Consider the following 21,547-nt stretch of genomic DNA (forward strand, 5'->3'; position numbering starts at 1 on the left):
AAGGCTTATACAGTGGCTTTAACTGCATTTTTAAAACATTTTAAAAACAAGTAACAGGGCCGGCGCCGCGGCTCAATAGGCTAATCCTCCGCCCTGTGGCGCCGGCACGCCGGGTTCTAGTCCCGGTTGGGGCGCGGGATTCTGTCTCGGTTGCCCCTCTTCCAGGCCAGCTCTCTGCTGTGGCCAGGGAGTGCAGTGGAGGATGGCCCAAAATGCTTGGGCCCTGCACCCGCATGGAAGACCAGGAGAAGCACCTGGCTCCTGGCTTCGGATCAGTGTGATGCACCAGCCACAACGCGCCAGCCACAGGGTGAACCAACAGCAAAAGGAAGACCTTTCTCTCTGTCTCTCTCTCTCTAACTGTCCACTCTGCCTGTCAAAGATAAAAAAAAAAAAAAAAAAAGTAACAAAGTAGTTCCTATGTAAATCCAACAAGAAGTACAGAGTAAGATGTTAACCAACAAAACTGGCTTTTAAAGGTAAAACAGAATAATAAAATATAATACTTCACAGGTATTTTACAGGCTTCTTAAGGTATAGTTATAATTCCTAGATGTTCCTCTTCTGATTCACTTAAAGTATCTAATTTCATCCAGACTATATAAAAACATAGTTTACGGAACAAGTTATCAAAGTCTTATTTTTCAAAATGTGTGATGTTCAGATAACTCCTTTAAGAACCATAACTTTGGGGCCAGCACTGTGGTGTAGCCGGTGAGACTACCACCTGCGATGCTGGCATCTCATATGGGTGCTGGTTCAAGTCCTGGCTGCTCCACTTCCAATCCGGCTCCTTGCTAATGTGCATGGGAAGGCAGCGATGGATGGTCCAAGTGCTTGGGCCCCTGCACCCACGTGATAGACCCAGAGGAAGCTCCTGGCTCCTGACTTCAGTAAGGTCCTGCCCTGACTGTTGCAGCCATTTGGGGAGTGAATCAGTGGATGGAAGATCTCTCTATCTCTCTGTCTCTCCCCTGCTCTCTACAACTCTGCCTTTCAAATAAATTTTTTTAAAAAAAGTAACTTTTTCTCTCTTGTGTATAATTAAGTGCTCAAAATAATTTACTAAAAAAATTTTCCACATCATAATCATAGGGAAACACAATTTAAAATCACAACGAGATACCATTACACAATTATACAAATGTTTAAAAATAACAGAAACTGTCAATACAGATTGCTGGTATGACACAGAGCAAGAGGAATTCTCTCAATTCCTGCTAGTGGGCATGCAAAATGGTTACAGCCACGTTAGAAGACATCTTGACAATTTCTTACAAATCACAATTCATGCTTCAAAACACTCTTATAATTCATCTTAAGGTTATACATTAATTTCTTTTTAATTATGTTTCCCTGAAGTTTAAAATGAGAATAATGCAAGTGCTTACTAATTTTTACAAGAGCTTGCTCAGGGGAATATCTACACATTATACAAATGGTTAAACTCCTATTTCAAAAAAAAATTTTAGATAGAGTCTATTAAATCTTAAAGTACTGGAGTTCAAGGTCATTTTCATAGACTATCAATTGTCCAGTGAACCAAAATTTAATTTATAGTGAATAACTAAAAAATTAATAGATTATATTTCACTCTCTTAAAAAACTTCTTAAGAATAAGATAAAAGATATTCAGGTTAGCCATATAGGAGACATTCTGCAGTAATACTTTAGAAAAGTATGAAAAACAAAAATACTATCAGGGGATACATACAATTCTACATTTTCTAAACAAGAATATACAGTTATTTTTAAAATATTTTTCTTCAAAATTATCTTACTTGATTTAAGTGTAAAGTGTTTTAGAGTTATCTGAGGTAAAAATGAAATAGGATACTGAAAAAAATGAAAAGCTTAAACCAATACAATCTTTAATCAGAATATTCTTATTGGCATTCACTTTATTTTTATTTGTACAAATTATATACCTGAACTAAGTTACAAATCACATTCCAGAAGTCATTTTCTAGCCCTCCCCCTCTTTTTCATTAATAGTAACTACTAGATAAATTTAAAAAGCCTGGGAAAATGGGCGGGAGGGAGGGGAAGCCCCACTTTGTTTCTAAATCTGTATATATGAAATATATAAAACCTGTATAACTTAAATAAAACTTAAAAATTAAGTAAAACAAACATAGTTTTTTTTTACATAATATACCTCTTGTAATCATCTAAAAGACAGGTACTATATGTATCTATTACCATAAATATTAATTTTTACCCTGATGAAAGAAAACAAGGATATATTGTATATGAAATTTAAAACCTGGAGAAATGAGGTACAGAAAGTAAGTAAATAATGAATATTGCATATAAGATTTTGAAATAACAAAAATATTTGGAAAGTAAATTTATGGTATGATTAATAAAAATTACTAAAGAGAAAATCCAAAACCAAAAACAAAAACAAAGAACCATGGGAAAATGGAGTTGCAATTTTAAGGATACCCACTAGATGGTAGTAATTGCAAATAAATCTAGGATTATCGAAGCAAATAAGCTCTAGGCTTACAGTCATATCAGGAAATAAAGGAGAAAATATAACTTTACAATAATACTGCTGAACATTTACAGAATAGGAAACATAAAAATATGAGATATAGAAACAATGCAGTATAAATTCATTAAAATAAATAATAATTTTGAAATATTTTTTAAATTTATCTTTAAGGAATACAAATTTAATAAGTACAACTTTAGGAATATAGTCATTCTTCCCACCACACCCGCCCTCCCACCCACATTCCCACCCTTCCTCCTCATCCTCCCTCTCCCATTCCCAGTCCCATTCTCCATTAAGATTCATTTTCAATTAACTTTGTACACAGAAGACCAACTCTGTACTAAGTAAAGAATTCAACAATTTGCATGCACAGGCACATACACACACAGAGGGACACACACACACAAAAATTGTTTCAGTACTAGTTTTTTTAATTTTTTTTTTTAATTTTTTTTTTTTTTTATTTTTTGACAGGCAGAGTGGACAGTGAGAGAGAGAAACAGAGAGAAAGGTCTTCCTTTGCCGTTGGTTCACCCTCCAATGGCCACCGCGGCCGGCACGCTGCGGCCGGCGCACCGCGCTGATCCGATGGCAGGAGCCAGGAGCCAGGTGCTTTTCCTGGTCTCCCATGGGGTGCAGGGCCCAAGCACCTGGGCCATCCTCCACTGCACTCCCTGGCCACAGCAGAGGGCTGGCCTGGAAGAGGGGCAACCGGGACAGAATCCGGCGCCCCGACCGGGACTAGAACCCGGTGTGCTGGCGCCGCTAGGCGGAGGATTAGCCTAGTGAGCCACGGCGCCGGCCCTCAGTACTAGTTTTACAGTTAAGTCTCATAATACAATTCACTGAGGACACAGGTCCTGCATGGGAAGTAAGTGCACAGTGATTCCTGTCATTAATTTAACAATTAACACTCTTATGTATGATGTCAGTGATCACCCGAGGCTCTTGACATGAGCTGCCTAGGCTATGGAAGCCTTTTGAAAAAGTCTATGAACTCTGTCATTATTTGGACAAGACCATAAGCATAGTGGAAGTTCTTTCCTCCCTTTAGAGAAGAATACAGCCTTCTCTGATGGCCACTTCTTTCCACTGGGGTCTCACTCACAGAGATCCTTCATATAGAACAGTTTTTGTCACAGTGTCTTGGCTTTCCATGCCTGAAATGCTCTCACGGGCTTTTCAGCCAGACTAGGAAGCCTTAAAGGGCTGATTCTGAGTCAAAGTGTTACTTAAAACAACTGTCATTCTATGAGTCTGCTGTGTGGACTGCTTCCCATGTTGGAACATTCTCTCCTTTTTAATTCTATCTATTATTATTACTAGGCACTTGGTCCTATTTATATGACCACTTTCACACTTAATCCTATCTATATGTTCACTTTAACACTAAATATGATCACTTTACCAAATAAGATGGCATTTCTACCATCAAGCTTAATGGGACTTGGAGTCCCATGACAAGTTTTTAACTGTACCCTTAGAAGTAAGTCCATAGGAATGTATGCAGAACTATACATATTTACAATTATAAACTTCTTTCTCCCTCTCTTATTCCCGCTCTTATTTTTTACTTAGATCTATTTTCAATTGACTTTATACTACTATGATTAACACTATGTTAAGTAAAGAGTTCAACAAATAGTATGAAGAGAAAAATAAAACAAAAACAAAAACAAAACTGTTCTTCAACAGTCAAGACAGGGGCAGTTCAAGTTATCCCTTCTTGAAGGGTCAATTTCACTTCTACAGATTTCATTTTAGGTGCTTTATTAGTTCTCACAGATCAGGGAGAACACATGGTATTTGTCCCTTTGGGACTGGCTTATTTCACTAAGTATGATGTTTTCCAGATTGATCCATTTTGTTACAAATGACCAGCTTTTTTTTTTAACTTGCACTCCATAGAATACATATCCCATTTCTTATCCCATTTCTTTATCCCATATCACAATTTCCATATCCCAATTTCTTTATCCAGTCTTCAGTTGATGGGTATTTAGGTTGATTCCATGTCATAGCTATTGTGAATTAAGCTGCAATAAACGTGGAGGTGCAGATAACTCTTTTGCTTACTGATTTCATTTCCCTTGGGTAAATTCCCTGGAGTGGGATGGCTGGCTCAAACGGTAGGTCTATATTCAGATATTTGAGGTATCTCCATACTGTCTTTCATAGTGATTTTACCATTTTACATTCCCACCAACAGTGGATTAGGGTAACTTTTTCCCCACATCCTTGACAGCATTTGTTGTTTGTTGTTTCTGTATGAAAGCCATTCTAACTAGGGTGAGGTGAAACCTCACTGTGGTTTTGATTTGCATTTCCCTGATGGCTAGTGATCCTGAGCATTTTTTCATGTGTCTGCTGGCCATTTGCATTTCCTCTTTTGAAAAATGTCTGGACTACTGGGTTCCAAGATGATGGAGTAGGGCGGGAGCTTAGTGCTATATCCCAGAAGAAGACAGTTTCAAAAAAGTGTAGAGAGTGTACTCTCAGGGAAGAGTTAGGGAGAAAACAGCAAAAGAAACTCTACTGAAATTAAGGGACATGGTAGACCTATGTGTAGAGCGTGGGCACCCATGAATTGGAACTCCAGCAGCCAAGAGCCTATGCACCAGCACTGGAAAGTGAGGTGAGGTAAGACCAGACTGCAACAGCCTAAGCAATGGTGAAAAAGTTGCAGGAAGAGCCTAGAGGAAACCCAGCTTGCAGCCCCATGGGGGAAAGTGTACCAGCCAAACTAGAGAAGAAAAAAAAAACAAACAAAAAGGATGGGACAGACACATTTCTCTCTCCTGGGTCACTTTACAACGGCGACCTGTAAAACAAGGTAATAGAGCAGGTGCCATTTTGGACATCTGTAACAGTTGCACCAGCTCATGTCTGTGCCTAGCAACCAACTGAGCAGAGACTCCTGACTCTGGTGGGGAGAAATAACAGGGGGCTAGGAGCTTGTGACTGTGTGAAGCTTCTGAATCAGGATTGTGAAAAAAAACTATGTGTGGGAGGGCTCACAGTGCAGCTGAGATTTCGAGTGGTCTCAGTGGGAGATGCCACAAGCATGGGGGTTCCTGGTTACCTGGTGAGACACACTGCTGGGGAATATGAACTTAAACTGAGGACTGCACGGATCCTTTGTGTAGTCCTTGGGACAGAGTGAACAACTATTATACCCACTGGCACTAGTGCTCAGGAACTGGTTTCCATTGAGGAGAAGAGCTCAGCTGAGCAGAATAAACCTCCCTTCTGATTATAAGAGAGAGAGAGAGAGAGAGAGAGAGATTGATTGATTGATTGATTTACTGTGCCAAACCTGGCTGTATCACTGTAGGCATGCCCTTAGCCCTGGAGAACTGAACAGAGCTCTCTGGCCACACCCACTACAAGCTCCTTGAGAGTCACTGAAAGCAGACATTCCACCTATCAACAGAGTCACAGTACAACAATAAAAGCCACCACAGCTTAAAAAAAAAAAAAAGGAAAAAGAGAAAAAGAAAAAACCAACAAGTATCTCCACAAATGCCAAACAACAAACACACCAATCCAAAAAACAAGAATAAGAAAGAAAACATGACGCCCCAAAATAACACAACACTTCAGATTGTGAAGATGATGATATAGAAAAAATGCAGGAAATGGAATTCAAAAAACTGATCATAGTATTACACAGAAGTAATCAAAAGCAAATGCAAGAACTACTGAAATCCATATAGGACATGAAAGAAAATTTCTCCTATGAAATTGAGATCTTAAAGAGAAATCAAAATGAAATGAAGAATTCAATAGAACAAATTAAAAATGCAGTGGAGAGCCTTAACAACAGAATCAGTGAAGCAGAAGAAACAATATTGGACTTAGAGACAAAGCACAGGAAACTATACAGTCAAACCAAAGACAAGAAGAAGAAATTAGAAAATTAAAAAACACTACTGGGAATCTACAGGCTACTATAAAAAAAAATGGGTTCTAGGAGTTCCTGAAGGCATGGAGAGAGAAAAAATATTAGAAGGCCTTTTCAGTGAAATAAAAGCAGAAAACTTTCCTAGTTTGGAGAAAGAAAGGGACATCCAAGTACAAGAAGCACAAAGAACTCCCAATGGACATGACCAGAAAAGACCCTCATCACGACACATTGTAATCAAATTCACCACAATAAAACATAGAGAAGATTCTGAAATGTGCACAGGATAACAGATTACTTTCAGAGGCTCTCCAATTAGACTCACAGCAGACTTATCAGAAACCCCAAAGCTAGGAGAGAATGGCGAGATATAGTCTGAGTCTTAAGAGAAAATAACTGTCATCCCAAAATATTATAAGGTCTCATTTATGACTGAAGGTGAAATTAAAACCTTCCATAACAAACAGAAATTGAAAGAATTTATCACCACTCTTCCAGCCCTACAAAAGATGTTAAAAGATGTGTTACACACAGAACCACAGAAACATGGTCATCACTATGCAAGAAGGTAAAGGAAGAAAATCTCTCAATAAAAGAACAAAGGAAATTCAAAGTATAAATTAGAAATATGTTTGGAAAAATGGTAGGGCAATGTCATTACTTATCAATAGTCACCTTGAATGTAAATGGCCTCAACTCCCCAGTTAAAAGACACAGACTGGCTGAATGAATGAAAAAAAAAAAAACCCCACCTATTTGCTGCCTACAAGAAACACATCCCACCAACAAAACTGCACACAAAGTGAAAGGATGGTAAAAGATATCCCATGCCAACAGAAATCAAAAAAGAGCTGGTGTAGCCATCTTATTATTATTAGACAAAATAGATTTTAACACAAGAACAGTTTAAAAAAGAAAAAAAGCCGGGTACTACATAATGATTTAGGGATCAATGCAACAGGAAGATCTAACTATTTAAACGTATATGTGGGGCCAGCACTACAGCACAGTGGGTTAAAGCTGCACCCTGCAATGCTGGCATCCCATATGGATGCCAGTTCCAGTCCTGGCTGCTCCTCTTCTGATCCAACTCTCTGCTATGGCCTGGGAAAGCAGCAGAAGACAGCCCAAGTCCTTGGGCCCCTGCACCCACATGGGAGACCTGGAAGAAGTTCCTGGCTCCTGGCTTCGGATCAGCTCAGCTCTGGCCATTATGGTCATTTGGGGAGTGAACCAGCGGAATGGAAGACCTCTCTCTCTTTCTGGTTCTACCTCTCTCTGTAACTCTTTCAAATAAATAAAATTCTTAAAAAAAAAAAAAAAAAAAAAAAAAAAAGCATAGGCCGGCACCGCGGCTCAACAGGCTAATCCTCTGCGTAGCGGTGCTGGCACACCGGGTTCTAGTCCCGGTCGGGGCGCCGGATTCTGTCCCGGTTGCCCCTCTTCCAGGCCAGCTCTCTGCTGTGGCCAGGGAGTGCAGTGGAGGATGGCCCAGGTGCTTGGGCCCTGCACCCCATGGGAGACCAGGATAGCACCTGGCTCCTGCCTTTGGATTGGCGCGGTGCGCCGGCTGCAGCGTGCCGGCCGCGGTGGCCATTGGAGGGTGAACCAATGGCAAAGGAAGACCTTTCTCTCTGTCTCTCTCAGTGTCCACTCTGCCTGGTTAAAAAAAAAAAAAAAAAAAAGCATATGCACCTAATTACAGGGCACCTGGCTATTTAAAAGAAATGTTAAGGGATTTTAGGGAGACTTAGACTGCAATACAAAGTATTGGAGGACTTCAATACTCCATTTTCAGTAATGGACAGATCAACCAGACAGAAAATCAACAAAGAAACAGCAGATTTAATTGACACTACAGGCCAAATGAAACTAACAGATATTTACAGAGTTTTTCATCCTACAGTTGCAAAATAACACATTCTTCTCACCAGTGTATGGAACTTTATCTAGGATTTCCATAAAGCAAGTCTCAGCAAATTCAAAAAAATCAAAATTGTATCAAGCATCTTCTCAGACCAAAATGGAATGAATCTGGAAATCTGCAACTCAGGAATTTCTAAAGCATATGCAAACACATGGAGACTGAACAACATGCTCCTGAATGAACAGTGGGTCATAGAAGAAATCAAAAGAGAAATAAAAAAATTTCTGGAAACAAATGAAGATGACAACACAACATATCAAAACTTATGGGTTACAGCAAGAGTAGTGTTAAGAGGAAAGTTTATAGCAATTAGTGCCTACATCAAGAAATTGGAAAAGCACCAAATAAATGACCTATCAATGCAACTCAAGGATCTAGAAAAACAATAGCAAACCATATCCAAAACAAGTAGAAGAAATCAACAAAATTGGGTCCGGCGCCGCGGCTCACTAGGCTAATCCTCCGCCTAGCGGCGCCAGCACACTGGGTTCTAGTCCCGGTCGGGGCGCCGGATTCTGTCCCCGTTGCCCCTCTTCCAGGCCAGCTCTCTGCTGTGGCCAGGGAGTGCAGTGGAGGATGGCCCAAGTGCTTGGGTCCTGCAACCCATGGGAGACCAGGAAAAGCACCTGGCTCCTGGCTCCTGCCATCGGATCAGCGCGGTGCGCCGGCCGCAGCACGCCAGCCGCGGCAGCCATTGGAGGGTGAACCAACGGCAAAGGAAGACCTTTCTCTCTGTTTCTCTCTCTCACTGTCCACTCTGCCTGTCAAAAAATAAAAAAATAAATAAATAAAATAAAAAAAAAAAAATAAAATAAAATAACAAAATTGAATCCAAAGAAAAACAAAAAAATCAGCAAAATGAAGAGCTGATTTTTTTGAAAAACATAAACAAAATTGACCCATTGGCCCAACCAAAAAAAAAAAAAAAAAAAAAAAAAAAAAAAAAAAAAAAAGAAGAAGAAGAGAGAAGACCCAAATCAATAAAATTACAGATGAAAAAGGAAATGTAACAACCAACACCACAGAAATAAAAAGAACCATGAGAAACTACTACAAAGAGCTGTATACCAACAAAATGGGAAACCTAGAAGAAATGGATAGATCCCTGGACACATATAACCTACCTAAATTGACCCATGAAGACATGAAAAACCTAAACATACCCATAACTAAGATGGAAACTAAATCAGCAATAAACACCCTCCCAATAAAGAAAGCCCAGGACAGGATGGCTTCACTGCTGAATTCTACCAGACATTTAAAGAGCAAACTCCAATTCTTCTCAAGTTATTCAAAAACAATGGAAAGAAAGGGAATCTTCCCAAATTCTTTCTACGAAGCCAGCATCACCTTAATTCCTAAACCTGAAAAAGATGCAACAGAGAAAGACAATACAGACCAATTTCCCTGATGAACATAGATGCAAAAATCCACAACAAAATTCTAGCCAACTGAATCCAATAACACTTTAGAAAGATCATTCCAAACGAGGAAATCCAAATGGCCAGCAGACACATGAAAAGATGTTCAGGATCACTGGCTGTCAGGGAAATGCAAATCAAAACCACAGTGAGGTTTCACTTTACCCCAGTCAGAATGGCTTTCATACAGAAACAACAAATGCTGGGAAGGATGTGGGGAAAAAGTTACCCTAATCCACTGCTGGTGGGAATGCAAACTGGTAAAGCCACTATGGAGACAGTTTGGAGGTACCTCAGAAATCTGAATCTAGTCCTACCATAGGACCCAGCAACCCACTCCTCAGAATTTACCTAAGAGAAATTGGCAAATAAAAGAGCTATCTGTACCTCCATGTTTACTGCAACTCAATTCACAATAGTTAAGACATGGAATCAACCTAAATGCCCAACAACAGAACACTGGATAAAGAAATTATGGGATGTGTACTCTACGGAATACTACACAGCAGTAAAAAAAAAAAAAGAAGAAGAAGAAAGAAAGAAACCCAGTCATTTGTAACAAAATGAATGAATCTGAATAACATCATACTTAGTGAAATAAGTCAGTTCCAAAGGGACAAATACCATATGTTCTCCCTAATCTGTAACAACTAACTGAGCACCTAAAAGGAAACCTGTAGAAGTGAAACTGACACTATGAGAAGCAATGACTTGATCGGAACAGCTTATTATTTTATTTTTTTTACTATTTTCTTTTTCTACTTAATACCATTGGTAGAACTCTTCACTGAAAACAGAATTATTCATAGGTGCTTAAATCTAATTGAAAATTGATCCTAGTAAAAAATAAGAGTGGGAATAAGAAAAGGTGGAGACGCACAGTTCGACACATGTGCCCAAGGACTTACCCCTAATGGTAAAGCTAAAAATTTGCCATGGGACTCCAAATCCCATTAAGCTTGGTGGTAGCCATCTTAACTAATTAAAGTGATCATTTTAAGTGTGTAACTGATCATATAGTTAGGAATAAGTGTCAAAGAGATCACATAAACAAGACCAAGTGTCTGATAATAACAATAGAATGATCCATCATGGGAAGCAGGCCACACAGCAGATTCATAGAATGGCAAATGCCCTCAACAGCACTCTGGCCTCAGAATCAGCCCTTTAGGCATTCAGATCTGGCTAAAAACCCCATGCAAGCATTTCAGGCATGGAAAGCCAAGACACTGTGCAAAAACTGACCTACATGAAGGATCTCTGTGAGTGAGATCCCAGTGGAAAGAAGGGGCCATCAAAGAAGGAGGTACTTTTCTCTGAAGGAAAGAGAGAACTTCCACTTTGTTTATGGCCCTATCTAAATACTGATGGAGTTTGTGGACTCAAAAGGCTTCCATAGCCTAGGCAGCTCATGACAAGAGCCTTGGGTGATCACTGATATCATAAATAAGAGTGTCGCTGGCGCCGCAGCTCACTAGGCTAATCCTCCACCTAGCGGCGCCGGCACACCGAGTTCTAGTCCCGGTGGGGTGCCAGATTCTGTCCTGGTTGCCCCTCTTCCAGGCCAGCTCTCTGCTGTGGCCAGGGAATGCAGTGGAGGATGGCCCAAGTGCTTGGGCCCTGCACCCCAGGGAGACCAGGAGAAGCACCTGGCTCCTGCCATAGGATCAGCGCGGTGCGCCGGCCGCAGCGGCCATTGGAGGGTCAACCAATGGCAAAGGAAGACCTTTCTCTCTCTCTCTCTCTCTCTCTCACTGTCCACTCTGCCTGTCAAAAATAAAAATAAAAAAAATAAATAAGAGTGTCAATTGTTAAATCAACCACAGGAGTCACTGGGCACTTGCTACCCATTACCCATGTAGAAGCTCTGTACTTAATGAGTTATACTATGAGAATTAACTGTAAAACTTGTCTTCAAATAGTACTTTATATTTTGTGTATCTGTGTGGGTGCAAACTGTTGAAATTTTACTTAGTATAGAGTTAGTCTGTATATAAAGATAATTAAAAATGAATCTTAATGAAGAATGGGATGGGAGAAGAAGTAAGAGGTAGGATGGGAGTAGGGGTAGGAAGGCAGGTATGGGGGGGAAGAACTGCTATATTCCAAAAGTTGTACTTTTGAAATTTATATTTATTAAATAAAAACTTTCAGAACAAAAAAGAAAAAATGTCTGTTTAAGTCCTTGGCCCATTTCTTAACTGGATTGTTTGTTTTGTTGTTGTGGAGTTTCTTGATATCTTTATAGATTCTGGTTATTAATCCTTTATCAGTTGTAGTAGTTCCCAAATAATTTCTCCCATTCTGTTGGTTGCCTCTTCACTTTCCTGACTGTTTCTTTTGCCATACAGAAACTTCTCAATTTGATGTAATTCCATTTTTAAATTTTGCCTTTGACAGCCTTTGCCTCTGGGTGTTTTCCAAATATTAATATTAATATACTATCATTGGTCAAAAATAAATTCATCTAGTGTGTCTAAGTTATCATACATACATAACACTTCAATCAGTGAAATGTTTAAAATCTAAAAATAAAATTAAAAAGGAAGATGGGTATAAGTAAAATACAGAAATGGAGAAAGAACTAAGCTCTAAGTCAAATAATTAGATGGTGTCAAATAATGTTTTTATTCCTGAGAAACAGATTTTTTTAATGAAAGTAGTAAAATCAATTTAATTCTTTTAAAAGACATAACCATTCAAAGAATGAATGGTTAAGTTATTCTTTATTGTAAACAAAATATGTGGGTAGTTTAAAGGATAATATAAAGGATTACCTCATGAACTAAAATTATGATTAAAAACTAAGGTTCACTAGATTAACAGCATTTTTAACCAGAGTCCATTTTTTTTTTCATTGCACCTAAAATATCCAAGTAGAAATTAGGACTAAAACCAGGGGCCAGCATTGTGATTCACTTGGTTAATCCTCCGCCTGCAGCACCGGCATCCCATATGGGTGCCGGGTTCTAGTCCCGGTTGCTCCTCTTCCAGTCCAGCTCTCTGCTGTGGCCCAGGAAGGCAGTGGAGGATGGCCCAAGTGCTTGAGCCTCTGCACCCACATGGGAGATCAGGAGGAGGCACCTGGCTCCTGGCTTTGTATCAGCATAGCTCCGGCCATAGCGGCCATTTGTGGGGTGAACCAATGGAAGAAAGACCTTTCTCTCTGTCTCTCTCTCTCACTGTCTAACTCTATCTGTCAAATAAAAAAAAAATACTAAAACCAATTTAAGATTTAAATATTGCATATACACTAATTAGTTGATAACCTGAATATAATTTAGTTAATCTGAGAAAAAATATGTAGCTGCCTACCCTTCTTTCCTGACTCCATTGCTTTTCTTCAGCAGATGAAATAAAGGAAGAAACCATCTCAGGATGGAGGTTAAATAGTCTTCCAGACTCTAAAGTAATTCAATGTACAAGTATTTATTTTCTAATTTTAAAGTGGAATATGGCAATTCAAGTATTTCTTTATTTTTTTTTTCTCTCTCTCCTCTTTCTCTTTCTCTCTCTCTCTCCTTCTCTCTTTGAGAGACAGATTCAGACAGACAGATGTCCACAATGGCCTGGACTGGGACAAAGTTGGAAGCTGGGAACACAATCAAGGTCTCCAAATGTGGGTGGCAGGAACTCAACTACTTGAGCCAACATTGCTGACCTCCAAGGTCTGAATTGGCAGGAAGTTGGAGACAGGAGCAGGAGTCAGATACTGAACCCAGGTACTCCAAAGGCAGATACATATGTCTTAACTGCTAGGCTAACTGTCCATCTTTGATGTGACACTTTAACTGCTTCAGTTTTATCAAATAAACCCTTTTAGTTAAAGTATGAAAGCTTAACCACTGATATAGGTTGAGAGCAGAAATCAGCTATATTATGGTCTAATAAGTTTATTTCAATGAATATTGAGTTTCTCCCACTGGTTTTAGCAATTTACAGTTTATTGAGTGCCTCAATATTATTTCATGAGTTTACTACATAACAAACCCTGTGTTAGGAATTAAAGTAATGAGGATTATGACAGTTTTCTCTCACAGAGCTTACATCTACTTTGTAAGTCAAATATTTATTATGAGTTCCTCAAGCTGTTAAAAACATAAGTTAGGTTTTTGATCTTGTAACTAATCCCCTAAGATTTATATGTTCAGACCTTCATGTCTCCAAGAGCCACTGTCCAGTTGCCAAGAATATTCCCTTTCCCAACCCTTTATTTTGGCTTAAGGACATTCAAATCAAAGTCTTCCACCTCAAAAAAAAAAAAATTACAGTTTCATTCTATATATTCCTACAGCACTGAATAGACATCAATATTCCAGGATTTCTCTATAAATTCTTATTTGGCTTAATTAAACATGCCAAAATGCTGTTTAAAAGTCAGCATACCCATAGTCAGCATCTGGCATGATGGCTACAAGGCATAATTATTCAATAAGTGTTTTATAAATTCTAGGATTTGTTCTGTTATTATATTTAACAGTATTCATTAGTTCATGATCAAGACCAATTTATATTTTAAACAAGACAGATATTAAAAATACTTGCTTTACTACGTTACTTTAAATATACAAAAGCTAATATATTCAAAAATATAGTTTGGAAAGATCACTTACTGAAAAATGCCAGCATGAAAATGCCATCATTACCCACTCTAAGCTGGTCTGCATCACTGAAGTCATCCCTCGGCGGACACTCTTCCTCCTGAATCTATAAAACACATAAACATCAGAACAGTTCAGCAAAATAATCACAATTTTTTCATCTTAAATGTAAAATAAGAACTTTGAAAAATCTAATGTTCTCAATTTGTTGTATGGACACTGAAGTAATGAGAACACTGGCATAGGAGTATTATTACTTTTTCAAGTGTCCCTCTGGAAAAAGTAACTATAACAGTAAACACAAACAAATGAAAGTTAAGTAGCATCAGATTCATGAAAATTTTATCAAGAAGAGAGATGCAGCACTGCTGCATCACTGTCAAAGGGAGAACAGGCACTTTCATTTTCAGTGTGGCAATATAAATTGGCACAACTTCTATGGTTGGGGATTTGGTGATATTTATCATAAATAAAAATATACATACCCTTTGATTCAGAAACTCTAGTTCTAATACAGACAATATACACATATTCCCACTTACAAGAAACAATGTATTAAAGGTAATTCATTGCTACAATATTTTTAAGAGCAAAAGATTAGACACAATCTAAGTGCCCCTCATTAGTAGACTGCATTAGAAGATAATTCTCCATGGGCTCTCATGTTTCTGCCCATCTTCCAAGCAGAGGCACTGGCTATCTCTTTTTGGATGTTTATATAATTGAGAGCTTTCAAGAGACAGAGTGTGTGTCTCCTTTCAGAGCACTGCGTGGGTACTCTCATTGACTGAAAAGATCTGGGTTCCCTATACTCAGAGCTCCTTTCCTATTAACACCTTGTGCAGAGGTCATCACTCAGCCCTCTTGGTGTCACCATGTGGGAATTAAAGCTCAGAAAACTGGCACAGGAAAATGCTAATACTCCAGATAATGTGATTACTGTGAATAATAGTCTTTGTCTCTGACCCAGCAGTCTCATGTCTTCTGCCAGAATCCATGAAACAATCTTCTTTCATGTTGGGTAAAATGTCGAAACTGTTGTCAGCTCTTTATGGACTGTTGTAATAAATTATCATGTAACTATCCAACAAAATTTAAAAAGCACTATAAAAATTTAAAAGTATGGGGCTGACACTGTGACATAGCAGGTTAAGCTCCCACCTGCAATGCCAGCATCCCACATGGGAGCTGATTTGAGTCCTGTCTGCTCCACTTCTGACCCAGCTCCTGCTAATGTGCCTGGGAAAGCAGCAGAGGATGGTCCAAGTCCTTGGGCCACTGTAACTATACAAGGGAGACCTGGAAGAAGCTCCTGGCTCAAGGCTTTGGCCTGCCCCAGCCCTGGCTACTGTGACCTTTTGGGGAGTGAACCAGAAGATGGAGGATCTCTCCTCTCTGCCTCTCCTTCTCTCTCTAATCTGCCTTTCAAATAAATAATATCTTTTTTAAAATTCCAAAGTAAAAAGTTCTTGATATTCTTAATATTTTCATAATAATCTTTAAACTATATTAAATGAAAATAATTTATATAATACCTTTTGTGTCCAAAAATAACATATTAATGTATTTATCAGTAAAGAACTTCTCTGAATACATAAAATTTGTTATAACTGCATCCAATATAACAAATGTGAATTAAAAACCATGCTACATATGACTTTGCTTCCTGGCCCTTGGTATACATCAATGTATACACAAAGCAATATGCTTGACCTTCTGGAGTCTCTATTCTAGTGATGTGAGTCAGTCAATAAACAAAATATAATACATAATTTATTTACATAATTGCTAAGTGTTATAAATGCTATTCCCCCCTCCAAAAAAAATGGGGAAAACAAAGAAGTTTGGGAATGCTATGAGGTTAACAATTATAGTTTTCAATATGGTGGTCAAATATCATCACTGAGGTAATATTTGAGCAACAACTTAAAGGAGAAGTAAAAGAATTAGCTATGCAGGTATCTCATAGAAAAGTGTTCCAGGCAGAAAATAAGCCAGAGCAAGCTGCAAGATAGGATCATATACAGTACATGAGAGAAGCAGCAAGCAGAAGAGCATGGCTAGATCAGAGCAAACATGAAAGGAAGTGAGAAGGAACGTGTTCAGAGAGGTCTGAAGAGTCCACTGAAGGACCCTGGACTTTACTGTGTGAAAGGAGAGAGCTTACAGACCTTTGATCAGATGAGTGCATGACCTGATTTACATATACATTAAATCTAAATTACATATAACCTCAGTTTCAGGTTTGTGAGGCTCAGCTGCAGAAGCTAGTGCCCTGCACAAGATCACATAATTAGGAAGGCAAGGGCAAAATTTGAATCCAAGACAGTGATGTTCTTTCCACCCCATCATGGTAGTCTCACTAAGTATAATGTCTTCCTCACTAAATATCTATAAACATTTAAAACTATGTTACTTATTATTTGCATACAAAAATGCCTTAAACTATGCAATGCATATTCTAGGCAAACTATCTGATACATTTATTGATAATGATTAAATGTATATAATGGAAGTATATATAATTTCAAAACAATTCAAGAAATAAACATGAAAGTATAACCCACCTCCCCCAAAAAACTATCCATTTGATGGCAAAAATATATATCAAAGGGCATCATTGTTTAAGACAGGAGACATATGCACAAAGATGTCTTTTACAATACTAACACTGAAAACAAACCACTCACACAAGCATGTGAAAATAATTTCATTGTGCACTAGAGAGAAATGGCCACTAAATTACTATAGTATATTGATTCCATTAAATTTCAATCAACCATTAAATAACAAGGACATATTTATATAAAATGTTTTAGAAATTAGGATCTATGAACTAATTTGAGCAACATTAGATATTGATTTATAAATCCTATAATTGGTAAAGAAAAAGTCTACCAAAACATATTAAGATAAAGAGTTGTAATAGAATACTTGCAGTAATTTCATCTTCCTAATTTCCTTCTTTTGCTAAATAAAAAAGAAAGCATTCATTAAAACTTAATTGTTGGGTCCGGTACTGTGGCATAACAGGTTAAATCGCTGCCTGTGATGCCAGCATCCCATATGAGCACCAGTTCGAGTCCTGGTTGCTCCAGTTCTAATCCAGGTCTTTGCTAATGCACCTGGAAAAGCAGCAGAGGACAGCCCAAGTGCTTGGACCCCTGCACTAACAAGGGAGACCCAGAAGCAGCACCTGGCTCCTGATTTCAGCCTGGTCCAGCCCTGGACATTGTGGCCATTTGGGGAGTGAACCAGTGGATGGAAGATTTCTGTTTCTTCCTCTAACTCTACCTTTCAAATAAATAAACTCATCTTTTTATATTTTAATTTTTATTAACATAAAGAGAACAGGTTTCATGTATTTCATAGGCACAATTCTAATAAGATAACCATACTCCCTTTCTCCCTCCTTCCTCCCCTCCTTCATTCCTTTTTTCCTTTAATTTTTGTACAAACATAATTTCAATCCACTCTATAATCACAGGCTTAATGCACTACTAACCATAATATTCAACAAGTAAAAAGTAGAAAGATTGCAGTTTCATAGGAGTATAAACAAGGGAAAAAACAATCAAATCACAAGATGTTAATTTTATTACTTTTTTTTTTGTATTTTGTATTAACTACCACAAATCACAGAAAACATAGGTTATTTGTCTTTTAGAGACTGGCTTATTTCACTAAGCATAATGGATTTCGGTTGCATCCAATTTGTTGCAAAAGACAGGATTTCATTCTTTTTTATGGCTGAGTAGTATTCCATAGTGTATATATGCCACATTTTCTTTATCCAGTCATCAGTTGATGGGCATCTAGTTTGTCTACATGTCTTAGCTATTGTGAACTGAACTACAATAATGGCAGTAGAAATAACAAATAAGTTCCATATGCTGATTTCATTGCATTAGAGTAAATTCACAGGAATGGGATGGCTGGGTCATAAAAAAACTCAATTATAATTTATTAAATACCAAATATGTGCCAGATAATAACAAGGGGCTAGAAATATCCTGGAGTCCTGCTGGTGCACGGCTCAATAGGCTAATCCTCCGCCTGTGGTGCCGGCACCCCAGGTTCTAGTCCCAGCTGGGGTGCCGGATTCTGTGCCGGTTGTTCCTCTTCCAGTCCGGCTCTCTGCTGTGGCCCAGGAGGGCAGTGGAGGATGGCCCAAGTGCTTGGGCCCTGCACCCACATGGGAGACCAGGAGAAGCACTTGGCTCCGGATCAACGCGGTGCGCCGGCCGCAGCGGTCATTGGGAGCTGAACCAATGGAAAAAGGAAGACCTTTCTCTCTCTCTCTCTCTCTCTCACTGTCCACTATGTCAAAAAAAAAAAAAAAGAAAAAAAAAGAAAAAAGAAAAAGAAAAGAAAAGAAAAGAAATATCCTGGAGTCCTAACTGTTTATTAACTGTTTATCAAGTGCTAGTTCTTAAAACAAGTTACAAAAAACAAATGTGTGTCCATTGTAAAGTTACATGATATGCCTCCTTGATAAACAGGCCACGTTCTAAATGTTTTATGAACTGAATGATTCAGAATTCAAGTGTTTTTGAGTGAATTATTTAAAACAAGTAATACAATTCCATAAATCTCAAATTTTTTTTTGAGAGAGAGAAGGAGAGATAGAGATATCTTCCATCTGCTGGTTCACTCCCCAAATTGCACCAACAGCTAGGACTGAGTCTGGCCAAAGCCAGAATTCAGAAGGTTCCTCTAGGTCTCTCATGTGGGTGCATGGACCGAACCACATGCGCCATCCTCCACAGCTTTCCTAGGCAAATCAGCAGGGAGCTGGATCAGAAGCGGAGCAGCCAGGACTCAAACCTGCACCCAAATGGGATGCTGGCATCGCAGCCTGGGGATTTAACCTGCTGAGTCATAGAGCCAGTCCACTTCTATAAGTCTAATTAACCATTCATAATATGCATACAACCCTACACACTGGAAATAGGACATAGCAAAACACTAACGTTTCAAGGTCTGTTTTTTTTTTTTTTTAATGACTTATCTTACTTATTTGAAAGGCAGAGTTATACAGAGAGGGGAGGTATCACAGAGAGACAGATTGTCCATCTACTGGTTCATTCTCCAAATGGCTGCAACAGCTGGGGCCTGGAAATCCATCTGGTCTCCCAGGTGGGTGTCAGGAGCTTAAGTACATGGGCATCTTTCATTGCTTCCCCAAGCACATCAGCAGGGAGTCGAATCTCAAGTAGAGCAGCTGGGACTTGAACTGGCATTCATAAGGGATGCCAGTGTCACAGGCGGTCAGCACTATGATGCCAATCCCTGTTACAAAGTCTTAACTACCTACTAAATTCTCACAGTGACAATGGATTTAAGAAGTAAAAAGGAGGCTTGCATTGTGGTGTGGTGAGTTAAGCCTTCATCCTAGCATCCCACATCAGAGCGGCAGGCTTAAGTCACAGCTGCTCCACTTGCAATCTAATTTCCTGCTAATGCTCCTGGAAAGGCAATGGAAGATGGAACAAGTACTTGGGCCCTCAGCACCCAGGTGGGAGACCTGAATGTAGTTCTTAGCTTCAGACTGACCCAGACCTGGCTATTATGGCCATTTGCAGGGTGAACCAGTGATGGAAGATCTGTCTCTGCCTTTCAAATAAATAAATATGAAAAAAAAGAGAAAGTTTTTAGGAGAAGACATTTGGTGTAGTAGTTAAGATGCCACATCCCATATCAAAGTGCCTGAGTTCAAGTCCCAGCTCCACTTTTGAGTGCAGCTTTGAGAGGCAGTAGTGATGGCTCAAGTACCTGGAGATCCAGATGGAGTTATGGGCTCTGGATTTCAGCCTGGTTCAGCCCTGGCTAATAACAGCATTTGAGCAGTAAACCAGGAAATGGACATTTTTTTCTCTCTGCCTTTCAAATGCATAAAGTAAATACAGTTTTAAAAAGGAAAGAAACTTTCAGCTCACTCAACTTGAGACTCATTTACAACTGAATGTACTTAAGTGTTAATAAGACCACTTTTTTTTTTCAATGTTTCCAATGACAAATAAATTTTATATACTGAGAATGAAACATGGTTTCAAACCCCCTATTCTCTGTCAGGCAGGCTGAATCCCCACTTTCTTTACTCCATCGCCCCAATTCTGTCCCCCAGTGGCACTGAGATATAATGGGATATGCCACCTGTGATGTGGGCATCCCCTATGGGTACCAGCTGGAGTCCTGGCTGCTCAACTTCCAATCAAGCTCCCTGCTAATGTACCTGGAAAAGCAACGGAAGATGGCCCAAGTGCTTGAGACTCTATACCCATGTGGGTGTTCCAGGTTTCCTGGCTTAGGCCTAGAACAGCCCCAGCTGTTGTGACCATCTGGGGAGTGAACCAGAGGATGGAAGATTTCTCTGTCTTTCTATAACTCTTCCTTTCAAACAAATAAATAAAAATCTTTTTCTAAAAATTGAATATATTTATAATGTGCAGCACGTTTTGAGATTTGTATACACTTTGGAATTTCTGAAATCAAGCTAAGTAACATATACATTATCCCATTTACTGTAATAAGAATACTTAAAATCTATTCTCTTGGTAGTTTTCAAGTACAGATTGGTTTTTTACATGCATTGGGTATGGAGACGCATAAACAAACACTCATACTTTGAAGAAATAGGGTAAAGGAGCACTGGGATAGGAAACACTGATAAATTTTCTTTTCTTTTTTTTTTTTTTTTTTTTTTTTGGCCAGGAAGAGTGGACAGTGAGAGAGACAGAGTGAAAGGTCTTCCTTTTGCCATTGGTTCACCCTCCAATGGCCACCGCGCGCTGCGGCCGGCGCACCGCGGTGATCCGATGGCAGGAGCCAGGTACTTATCCTGGTCTCCCATGGGGTGCAGGGCCCAAGTACTTGGGCTGTCCTCCACTGCACTCCCTGGCCACAGCAGAGAGCTGGCCTGGAAGAGGGGCAACCGGGACAGAATCCGGTGCACCACTGGGACTAGAACCCAGTGTGCTGGCGCCACAAGGCTGAGGATTAGTCTAGTGAGCCACGGCGCCAGCTTCGGAAACACTGATAAATTTTAAGAGTCTTTTTTAGGAGTACCTAAGTTAGTCTCTTGTATACAATTCTACATTGCTTTCTATGAAATTTTCCACAAAGCCTACAAATTGCGGTTACAGTGAAATTTAAAACAGGGAATTTTTTTAATAGACATGTTGTAATTCA

The 21,547-nt window shown here is 39.1% G+C and overlaps 1 protein-coding gene across 3 annotated transcripts in view; it reads right to left on the reverse strand.

Moving 5' to 3' along the window:
- The window catches only part of NDFIP2 (Nedd4 family interacting protein 2), an 86,532-nt gene that overhangs the window by 12,075 nt on the left and 52,910 nt on the right, over positions 1-21,547 (reverse strand). For all 3 annotated transcript variants that reach the window (XR_016212816.1, XM_051850574.3, XM_089303515.1), the window contains one exon: positions 14,369-14,462. Coding sequence is in view for 2 of the 3 variants with exons in the window: in XM_051850574.3 (XP_051706534.1) it covers positions 14,369-14,462 (94 nt within the window). In the remaining variant the exon portion in view is untranslated. The remainder of the gene's footprint in view (positions 1-14,368; positions 14,463-21,547) is intronic.

The sequence above is a fragment of the Oryctolagus cuniculus genome, chromosome 9 (genome assembly GCF_051225735.1).
Source record: "Oryctolagus cuniculus isolate XC-2025 breed Fujian yellow rabbit chromosome 9, ASM5122573v1, whole genome shotgun sequence".
Taxonomy (NCBI): domain Eukaryota; kingdom Metazoa; phylum Chordata; class Mammalia; order Lagomorpha; family Leporidae; genus Oryctolagus; species Oryctolagus cuniculus.